At 34.5% G+C, this 11,853-nt stretch overlaps 1 protein-coding gene across 1 annotated transcript in view; it reads left to right on the plus strand.

Moving 5' to 3' along the window:
- Positions 1-11,853, plus strand: part of LOC106478649 (sonic hedgehog protein A-like) — a 64,220-nt gene that overhangs the window by 46,685 nt on the left and 5,682 nt on the right. The window contains exon 2 of the mRNA XM_013939206.2: positions 4,747-5,008. Within this exon, the coding sequence (XP_013794660.2) occupies positions 4,747-5,008 (262 nt within the window). The remainder of the gene's footprint in view (positions 1-4,746; positions 5,009-11,853) is intronic.

Consider the following 11,853-nt stretch of genomic DNA (forward strand, 5'->3'; position numbering starts at 1 on the left):
CTTGTGTCACTAAAGTTTCGTCGGAACGAAGTTACGGAAAGTTAATTAACAAACGGAGACGTAACACTAATATCCCGGGTACTTTCTCTAGTCATAAATACTAATCATACGGTTTACTGATTTCCCCACAAAAAATCGATGCAAGTAGTAAAGTTGTAAAAAAAGTTGACTAAAGGAAATACTTTCATTTGTTGATGTTATTCAGTAAAGTGAGTTTGGGATTAAACCGTTTAATTGCTTCAGTGAATTATCATCAACATGATAGTTTTTACTCTACTTATTTCTAGATTCTTCTGGATCCAAAGCAAGGCCGTAGGAAGCGATAAGACCAGTCAGGCCATGGACTGACCACTTTTTCATGACATGTATAGCTACAACTTATGTAATAAAACTTGATTCATTTAATTCAATACATTACGTTGTATGTATGCCATTTTATGGCTCACGATTCAACCTCAAAGCATTAAAATTTCAAAAATGTTCTGGGGTCTTGCCCCCAGACCCCTCTAGAAATGGTAATATGACAATGGCCTGACCACTACAAAATTACTTCCTACGGCAGTGCAATGGTTCGAGTATATTTCAAAAACCCTGATTCTCTGTGTATCAGAGATATTGATGATAAAGATATCATCAAACCATATTTTACTTTGCTTCTGTAACTTTGGTGAAGATATTGGATCTTTTCATCTTGCTAGGCGAGACTTTTGGTTTCAATTTTACATATAAAATAATCAGTGAAAAGGTCTGCTTTGATAGATTTCTGGTTACCATTTTATATACAAAATATATCAGCATAAAAGTTTGCTTTTCAAGACTTTTGGTTTCAACGTAGAGTTCTTCATGATTACCACAATGACGTTTTTGTTGTTGTTTTACCGTGGTTGTTGAGAATTGGAGTATTCAATTAATGTACATGTATTCCAAGGATTACTAGTTTGTATTATTGTCAAAAAACGTTCTGTAGATTAAACCTCAAAAATATGTACCATGTTCTTCATACGAGGGAGAGGGAGATGTGAAAAAAAAAAGTGATGCACTCCTCGGTTGGATTTACCCCCAATGAATCGAAAGATAGCATTTAATATTCTAGCCTTAACATAATTTCTTGTTTCTTTTTCAGCCCTTCTTTCCAATGGTGTTTGCATCCAACGAGTAAGAACAAGATCCAAATGTCATGAACAAATGCCCGACTGGGGTATACTTATAAGAAAAATATTTCGTTTGCAAGAAGGCTTCGAAAATTGTCCTGCCCTCTATCGGCATAGCAAGTGTGTTACAGACCGATTGATGACAAGTGAATGTGGACCCGAAGCGACGCGTGTCTATAACTGGACACAAGTTACATGGCTGAAAGCTGTTTGTGATAAAGGGAGAGCCAAAGAGTCATTGTCGACTGTGGTGATGCTAGGAATTGTCTTAATTATAGTTCGCATGTCCTGATGGTGCTTATTAGATCTAAAACATCCAATGAATAACAAATTAATGACTCTGACAATACTTGGAATATTAGTGAAAGATATGTCATGTTAGTGAAAAGATATGTAATAGAGAAAATATGCGACAAGTTTAGACCTGATGTATATTCATAAATCCAATAAAGGTGATTCAGAATAATAAAATGTATAAATTTCTATAACCCAAATATCTTACAAAACTGATACGAAACACACATAACATAGTTTCAGTTTAAAAAAACTTCTTTGATCTTTTGCGTATCCCTAAAGTGAGGCTGTATCACTTGACTTTAGGCACAGAGCTTCCCCCCCCCCCCCGCTACAAAATGATACTGTAGCTTCAGGATATTTTATGTGTTTAACTATAGATGATGAAACAAATTTGAATTCTGGGGTATCCTATTTGCTAGGTTAACCGTGACCATTATATTCAAAATTGAAACAGGGACATTCTAACTTTCCATCAATTTCTAAATGCTAAACTAACTGGGCTAAATATACACCATATATGTTTTAGTGAACACGGCACGCTAGGCCTACTTTACACACTTTTTATTATTTTGGTGTTGGATTAAATGTAACACAAACAAATGTAGATACAAGTGCCTGCTTAGCCACTTCAGATCTTAGGCAAGATACAAAGTGTGGTACACTCTTAGTATCCGGCAATATAAAAAGTGAAAATAAATAATTAACTAGATGTGCAAGATGACCAATTTTTTGAGGGAACCGGCATAGCCAGTTCTGCCCTTGGTGAACGCCCGACAGATCAGGTGAAAGTCTACAAGTAAAAGTAAACTTTCAGTCCATAATGGACTTTCTTCTTGAAGCTCTTGTAATTCTCTTTGAATGTCTTACGTCAAAAGTTTTGCAGATTATTACAAGGAGACTGCATTCCTACGTCGTTTATATTGTTACGTCTGCATTTGTTAATTAACTTTCCGTAACTTCGTTCCGACGATACTTTAGCGACACAAGTTCTTTGACAGTGAGTATTTGATCTGCAGTCAGAAGTATTATTGAGCACGTTCGTTGTTATAGCGTTTGTTTAGCGCGATTGTTGAAGTTGAGTGTATCGGTAAAGTTATATTCGGAAAGAATAAACCAGTTTTATTAAGTTTGTTAACTGTAAACATTGCTGACGATGCGTTTCGCCCTTTCCAGTGTTCATTAGGCCGACAGCAGTGGTTGAAATACTATTTATATAAAGCCACTAGCGTATAGCCCGTCAAAAATGACGGGGCAAGTACCACCACCCCCACCCCATAGTATACCCTAACCTCACATTTCAGAAACTGAAATAAATGTATTTAGCGAAATCAAGCTTGACCAACAAAGAGGCAGAAAAGTGAAGTCGAGGCAGTCAAACGTTGGTCAATTTCTATGTGAGCCAATCAAAATGAAGATCATTCACGAAATGAATTCGTGGCGTATTCATCGAATAATTGTTGGTAAAAATCAGTTAGATTAACAACTTCCAATACATAGAAAAGTCAGTTGATTTTGGTAACACTACGTTCCAACAATGGCTTTTATGTCATGTTGCTTAGCAACAAAAGTATAACCTAATATTCTTGTTAGTCTATGTACTTAAAGTATAAAATGAAATGTATAGACAACAAAACTGGAAAAATATTTGTTGATTTCTTAATTTAATGTATCCGTTGATTAAAAATGTTTTTTTTATATTAAAAACGTTGATGATATAAAAGAAAACAGCTTAATTCAGAAACAATTGAAGTTTAAAATTGAATCGATATTTTTACTTTCATGATAAATTTTATGCACTTGTCTCTAGGCTAGGTGATCCCACAATACGTCTTTACTTGACGCTTATTATACCAACACTCACTACATTAGCCCCCTAGTGCCACGGCGGTGTGTCTGCCGATTTACAACGTTAGAAACTGGATTTCGATACCCGTGGTGGGCAGAGCACAGATAGCCCATTGTGTAGCTTTGTGCTTAACTTCAAACAAACTCACTACAAGTAGAAATTTACACGGGACCCCTCCCCCCTTCACGGCCCCTTGCACTCTCGCCACTAAAATCGTAACGGGTGGACACTAATCGAATTATTCTATCTGGAACAATGCATTTTAGCTTTTATGAGTCATTCTATTTCGAAAAATCAAGAGTAACGTGACACACACTAGCTTTTATGTAGGTTAGATTTGTTACAACAACACTTTTTATGGTGTGAACGCCACAACAATAGTGTTGCGTCAGCGAGTCACATGACTACTGTGACGCCACGTTTCTAGAACTATCCTGTACTATGGCGAATGCTCTAGTATTTACTAGATATAGGGTAGTCGGGTATATAAAAGAGGGTGACAACGTGACAGGGTAACGTAATGTGTGTGTGTGTTTTAACATGGGTCAGATAATTTATGGGCACCCTGTATATCTAGTCCCTTGGAAAGTATTTTTCCACGTTTCAACTTTCTGGCTTGTATTTTGTAATTGACAGCTAACTTTTATCCTTTTTTTTTCTATAGTGATATTGTTTGTCTAGTTCTATAGAATGTTGAATATTTCTTCTTTCTCCAAAGTCTCGATGAAGGCTGTTTGGATAAACTCCTCTTCATATTCCCTTCCTCCAAATCTATTACTTCTGCGCGTTTAAAATGTAGAGGTAACGTTTTGACTTTGATTCCAATATGCATTTCCAGTATGTAAGATGAAAGTATGGCGAAACAAGTTAATGGCCCCAAACCCATGTCTTGATCAGCCAATAAGTTTATTATCTGCATGTATCTCATATTTCGAACGCTCAATCCAATTTAGTGTAAAACGTTTTCCAAGAATGTCTAGTGCAAATGATTATTTATAATACTAGTGTCTTTCAAAGCCTCGGAAACACAAACGATTAGTCCTCGAAATCAAGCTGGAACGTTATACAGTTAGTAAATTTAAGTACAACTCTAGCAATATGTGTATGTTAGAACATTTCTTGATCTTTGTAATGTTTGATAACAGTGGAGTCACACTCTGTACTATCCAAGTAACACTTCAATGTGTGCGAGGCTGTAAATGTCCTCCTCTGATCATAATGAAATTAGCTATGAATAAACCGCATATACATGTGTTTATCTATATCTATATCTGTTAAATGATTGATTATCAAAATATGTATTCCACTTTGTAGGTATATAGTGTGAAGTAAAGGAAGAACAAGTAAAAACTTGTATAATGGCAGGACTGGATGTGTTAGGTGCACACGTGCAATTTATTAGATTTTTTTTTATTGTTATACATTATTTAGACACTCATTAATTTTCTGTAGCGGTGCAAAGAAAAACTGGACACCTTAGCCATCTCAGTAATGAACCAATGGCCAGGAGTCAGGTTGCGAGTTACAGAGGGATGGGACGAAGAGCTCCATCATGCTGTAGAGTCTCTCCACTACGAAGGAAGAGCAGTGGACATCACGACTAATGATCGTGATAGGTCGAAGTACGGCATGCTGGCTCGGTTGGCAGTTGAAGCAGGTTTTGACTGGGTCTACTATGAATCCCGTTCTCACATTCACTGTTCTGTTAAGTCAGGTGAGGTTAAAATGTGAAATTATATTTTAGAAGAAATCGATATTACTTATTTATTTGATAAAACTTGTTTTTGTTGTTTTTTGTACATGAAACAAAAACAAGTAATGAACTTACAATGTGACGAGAAGAATGAAATTCTGATTAGAAGCAGTTTCAGGTTAAAAATTTACAATGTTTTATATTTAATAATGTTTTGATTTGTCATATACATCATTAGTAATCATTTGGGGTAACTAAATAACGAAGGAAGTACAAAAATGTGTGTGACAATGGGAGACTACAAAATATTAGTTTAATATTAATAAAATGAAGTTTTTGGTCAGTTATTTACCAAAGTCCACTTTTATCAATTTGATATTATTAGTCACAAACTGTAACCCTTATTAATTAGTTGATTATTCATTGACATCAATCTATCAAACAACGTAATGATGAGAAATACTTAATTTTAAAACTTTGTATTATTCAAAAATTAATAATGTTTACGCAAGGGCAAAATTTGCGCTATAGGTTTTAAATACTGTTTGGAATACAATGGTGTTCGTAAACTCATACCTTATTCGTCAGTCGTAAAATGTCTACGATATCCAATTAGATTTACAATAAATTTATTTATCATTATATATTAGTATTAGGCCTATTATAGTTTACACACTACATTCTACAGGGTGTCCATAAATTATCTGATCCATTTTAAAAATTAATAACTTCAAAAATATTATAGATAGAACACTCCGGTTATATTTAACGTGACAAAAAACTCATAAAGTTCTTTTCTTGTCTTAGTATACTTCCACACGTGCACCGTTTGTTGCTCGAAGAATGTCCAGGCAATACTTTATCTCCCTCCAGGTGTTCTTCAGCATCTTGGAAACCACATTCCTTATTGCATCGTTTATTCTGTGGCGAAGATCCACGATATCACACACAGGTGTCAAAATTTTAACACACACATCCCGGACAAGAAAAAAAAATCCAACGGGTTTATGTCAGGGGAACGTGGGGGCCATCGTATTGGTCCATCTCTACCAATCCATCTGTCTGGGAATGTGTTATTCAGGAACTCCCGAACATCAAGTCCTACAAACTTTAGGAGTTGTTTGTCAATTTAAATAATACCGGAGTGTTCTATCTATAATATTTTTAAAATTATTAAGAATCCAGAAAGTTGAAACGTGTGAAAATACAAGCCAGAAAGTTGAAACGGTTCGGACTCGCAATCTGAAAGTCGCGGGTTCGAATTCCAGTTCCTCCAAACATGCTCGCTCTTTCAGCCGTGGGGGCGTTATAATGTGACGGTCAATCCTACTATTCGTTAGTAAAACAGTTTGAGGTGGGTGGTGTTGACTAGCTAGCTTTCCTCTAGTCTATCACTTGTAAATTAGGGACGGCTAGTGCAGATAGCCCTCAGGTAACTTTGCGCGAAATTCAAACCAAACAAAACCCGAACACGAAAGTAACCTACCTTCCTGTACTTGCACGATTCTGTCTCACCTTTTCACGTCTATACTTGTATAAAGTTTTGAGATTGCGTATTGTTTTGTGAGTTGAAATTTTGACATTTTTTTTATATACGTGACACTGAAATAAATACGACGATGTTAAATAAACAATAAATAACGATTCATGCGAAAACATACATGTTCTTTAACTAGTAACATATGTAATGTGAAATTTCACATCACTAATACATGTAGTACTTTATTTTTACTTATGAATTTCATACCGAAAGTGTTATCAGGTGACTTATACGTATAAAAAGGTAATATTAACCCGTCCTGATGGAAATTTTAGACTGATAAAAGATAAATTCTTACAATTCGCCAAGATCACGCAGTCACACCCGCCCTCTAGCGTTACCAGCCACTACTTGGTAGCAAACAAGTCCAGCAAACGCCCGGACGTTTAGTGAAGAGGGTCCACTCCTACTTAGTAGTGCACGAACAGCTTTGATGAGCTGATTACGTCTCGCAGATTACACACGTAAATTATCTGCTCGATTTTCACTGTGACTTGCATCGAAATTGTCACAAATTGGCTGTCACTATGTATCAGTCATTCCGGTGAATGTGTCCTCTTTTAAGTGCCATTCCGCCCTATCTTACCCCCACCCCACTTGGTAGTGTCTCTGATAACTATTAGACCAGGGGTCTGACAAAACAGGTATACTGTGATCGTGAGATTTTTGATCATAACACAAGTTTACTTTAAGTAATCTATAAAAGTCAACAAGCATGTCTTGAAGAACGGCATCAGTATAAGCTTATCGTTTGTGAGAAAACTGTAAAGGTCAGACGCGATTTTTCAAACGCGTATCAAAAAAAGAAAGAAAACGGAATCTTTTAATAAACCCGTACTAAAACATCACTTTCTTTAATTATTGTAAATATCAATAATATTCTAATTTTAGCATTAACTTTTGATCTTATTATGGATATGAATGTATACGATAACAATGTTATTGTAATGTATACTTATTATAAACAGTAATTATATTGTCTGTTTCTTATATAAAAATGCAATCAAGAAAGAATACTGCACAACTGATTATCTTATAATCGATTTTAAGATTCAATCACTGGATTAACATTTTAACAACATTTTTTACAGAAGAACTATATATATATTGTTTTTATTTAAACTTAAAACTGAAAATCTATATTAAGCTCTTAACATATTGTATTAAATTGGCAGTGATCCCCTGAGTATCATCATCTAAATAATAAAATAAAGCCATATTTTTTGCTCTCTAGACGCTCAGCGGTAAGTCAGTGGGTATATAACGCTAAATACTAGGTTTCGATACCCGTGATGGGTAGAGCACACATAGGTCATTGTATAGCTTTATGCTCTCCAGCAAAACAAACAAACAAAAATCCATATCTTCTAGTTAAAAGAGTGTCCGAGCTGGATGCAAGAACTTTCCCACGGCACAACCGAAAATTAATGTTTATGAAGATACAACACAGTAGATAAGAAGACTGAAAATACCTGGCCTGACCATTATAATATAACAATGTTAAATTCACCCTGCTGCCAGTCATCATGATGTTTAACTTAATGCCATCTACCTAGACCCACTCAATATTATTGATGTTTTCCAGTGGACATATCTCATTTACATCTTTCTTAGCCTTACTGACCCATGACTTGACTGATTTCAGTCTCTGCATTATTGCTTTGCCTGCCCTCTCTCTCAAATGTTAATATAATAATTCAAAAATGCAGATCTAATGATTAGTGAGAGTTTGATGCAAGTATTGAAGCTGATTTATTCACAATGTTTCTCTTTCGTAGCCTCCAGGTTTTGGAAGTTATTTCTGATACTAGCATAAATGGTAGGAAAGAATACCAATATAAGTCAGTCAGTTAAGGAAAAAAACGTTTAGTTATATACTTGTAGGATTGTTTGTTTGTTTGGTTGGTTGGTTGGAGTTAAGCACAAAGCTACACAATGAGCTAGCTATATGTTCTTTTCCCCACCACGGGTATCGGAACCTGGTTTTTAGCGTTATAAGATTTCAGACTTACCGCTATGCCACTGGGGAGCTATACTAGTAGGATAATTACTATTATATACATATACCTATATCATAAGGAAATAAAATTTAAGTGTCTACTTAAACATTATAGTGTTTTAAGTTATAAAAAATTAAAATGTTTTTAAGGTTAAGTGTAAAGTTATTCAAACGCTTATACCTAGGAGTTTTACATGTACTGATTTTTGTTCATCGAGCTTCCTTCCTAGCTCTTAATAAAAGCTTTAAATCATTAACAATACATTGAAAGACGGTAATTATTAGTGATGATTTGTTTGAGTGAAAGATAATTAAAATTCCATATATGTGTGTATGCACCTACAGTCTGATGATATCACCATATGATTTAAAATCTATCTGACTACCTTTTCATGTGCTGTGTTTTTTAGCATAAAAAATCAGGAATTGTAATGAACCAGAACTAACATTATCAATGTTTACAGAGATTATATTTTAAGGTTACGCGATTGTTATCACGTATTTTCTGTCGAGGGTTATACAAGTTTATTGCAATGTAATTTCTTCAACGGATGATGTCATCATCTTGTTGGTGTGTTATCGACCGATATACCTTATCTGGTGTTTGGAAGTTGATAATGGAGATATTTCTTATCTATAACTAAGCGAAAGAAATATGAATTTTTGTTGTAGCGTATGTATGTTCCGAAAGGTATCTCTTGTTCGCAAAACACCTGTGTAATTTTAGACATTCACGTGATAAGTGGTTTGCAAATAACATTCTATGACGAGTCTTTGTTCTCTTGAAGCTACATATGTTTGAGAAGATAAGCGTTACTTTACACTTTTTAAATCATTTTGCGACAATGTCTTTAATTTCTGTAACCGATATAAAAAGCAGAAATTTGTACCTGGAGAGTTATGGGAACATAAAGAAATGATACTAATTTATAAAAGTCAAGAAATAAATCCTACTATATATATGATACGACAACAGCTGTCGTTTGAAACATGGCTAGCGTAGCTCACTTTTCAAAAATTTCACAGTACTCCTGTTGTTCTCTACTTTCTGGCTTGTATTTTTACACGTTTCAACTTTCTGGCTTGTATTTTCACACGTTTCAACTTTCTGGCTTATATTTTTATACGTTTCAACTTTCTGGCTTGTATTTTTACACAATGAAACATTGTCTTTCACCAGTTCATACTGTAACTCCAACAATGGCCCACCATGGCCAGGTAAGAAGTCAAGTGTTCTTACTTTTCTTACAGTGCTAGAAACGAGAGTAATAGTCATTCATAAACCAATAAAAGATGAAGGTAATAATAATAATAAAAAATCGAAAAATCCTAACAAAATCAAAGTGGTAATCTTTTTAAACAGACAGATGTAATAATTCGAATAAATTATAATTATATGGATAAATATTTAGAAAACAATTATATTAAATAGTGTATTAGTGCGTAGATATGTTTTCCTTCCCAATTTTTCATTCACTACCATCCGTCAGTGTTTCAGAACGTTAAGGCTACATGTGATCCTTTATTCACAGGAACTAATTATCTTTGTACAATAATGATACATAGTTCTGATAAACCGACTATGATCTGTCAAACAACCTGATGTTATAACGTAATGAAACATTGTCTTTCACCAGTTCATACTGTAACTCCAACAATGGCCCACCATGGCCAGGTAGTTCTGATAAACCGACTATGATCCGTCAAACAACCTGATGTTATAACCTGCACACCATTTAAGCTTTTCTTATAATGGAATGCCTGTTCTCTGTACACAAAGATAATTTTAATCGTTTGATAAGGATAAACTCTTAAACATTACATATATGAAAGAGTTTTGAAATTTGTCTGTATTTCTTTACTGCAAGACAAATATAGGCATTGTTGCAAAAACCCTGAATCAGTTACAAGTAAGTAAAAATATCTCATTCACAAATACTTCTAAGCAAGTCTCTTCTATAGTCTTATATTCTTATGCGTAAACAAAGGATATGAAAATCTTTCACGATACAATTGGTATTAAGAATGATTATAAAACGTACCTACTTTTTAACTATGATTTTTACGTTATTATTATTATTTATATAACTAATAGTTTGGGTTAATATTTTTTCAAGTACAAAAGTGTAACATTACTAGCATACAAAATCTTTTTGAAAATTATGTAATAAATGTGCATTAATCATGAAAGAAACGTATGTTCTTTTACCTTCCTTTTATAAGGATTACATCAAAAATGTATAATCTAGAAAGGTAAATAAATCTTTAAATATTACACTGTCTTGGCAAAAATGAGTGCATATTTTGTAACAAATAAGATAATAATTATTAAGATGGAATACAAATACACTTAAGTGCTGTCAAACTGAGAAATACATGATCAAATTAAACATCTATATATGTAACTTGTATAATGAGACTTGTTCTATGGACATAATGGACGATTTATTAGAACAGCAAATACTTTTATCAAAAAGATGCGTAATTCAACATTTCATCCATCACAATAAAACTTTACCAAAACAGATATAATAATAAAATATATTATTTATAATATTATTATAAATAGTGTCTGTAACCTTCTATCAGTTCATATCAAATATTCAGTACTTGATTGGTTCTCTTCGTACTATAATAACCTCCGCAAGGCGACGTGGTATGCTATCGATGAGGTTATTGATGTAATCCACCGTGATTTCATACTAATTTGTCACTAGTAGACGCTGCAACTCAGCTACAGTAGCTGGTTTAGAGAAGTGGTTAGCAATTTTAGGCTCAGTTCTGCCCAACAGTTCTCAATGGGATTACAATCTGGGGACTGTGCTGGTCATGGCAATCTTGTAATGTCCTTCTGGTCGAGATGATCCTGTAGAATACGCGCACTGTGAGCAGTGACATTGCCATCCTGGAACATAAAGTTATTGTCAAACCTTGGTCTAGCGTATGAAAGAAATATCGTCTCCATGTGATGCCTGTAGAAGGCGCTATTGATGTTTCCCTGGATATAAGAAGAGCAGTTTTTTCCAACATGATGAATAGCTGTCCAAACATGAACTGCACCACCTCCGTGTGTTCCCTGTAGGAAAGACAGTCTTCCCTTCATCTGTTTTCCAGGCAAACGACAAACACGAATCCTACCATTAGCTTAACAAGCCAAAAGAGGACTCATCTGAAAAGGTAACTTGTCGCCAGTGTCCTAACTGTAAGTTGGCATGTTGTCTTGCCACAAGTAACACGGTGACAGCTGTGAATTCTGGTTAATATCGATTTGCAGATAGCTCTTCTTACAAATAACCATGTTTGGTCAGTCTCCTATTCATTGCTATT

This window comes from Limulus polyphemus, unplaced genomic scaffold, assembly GCF_000517525.1.
Source record: "Limulus polyphemus unplaced genomic scaffold, Limulus_polyphemus-2.1.2 Scaffold238, whole genome shotgun sequence".
NCBI classification, from domain to species: domain Eukaryota; kingdom Metazoa; phylum Arthropoda; class Merostomata; order Xiphosura; family Limulidae; genus Limulus; species Limulus polyphemus.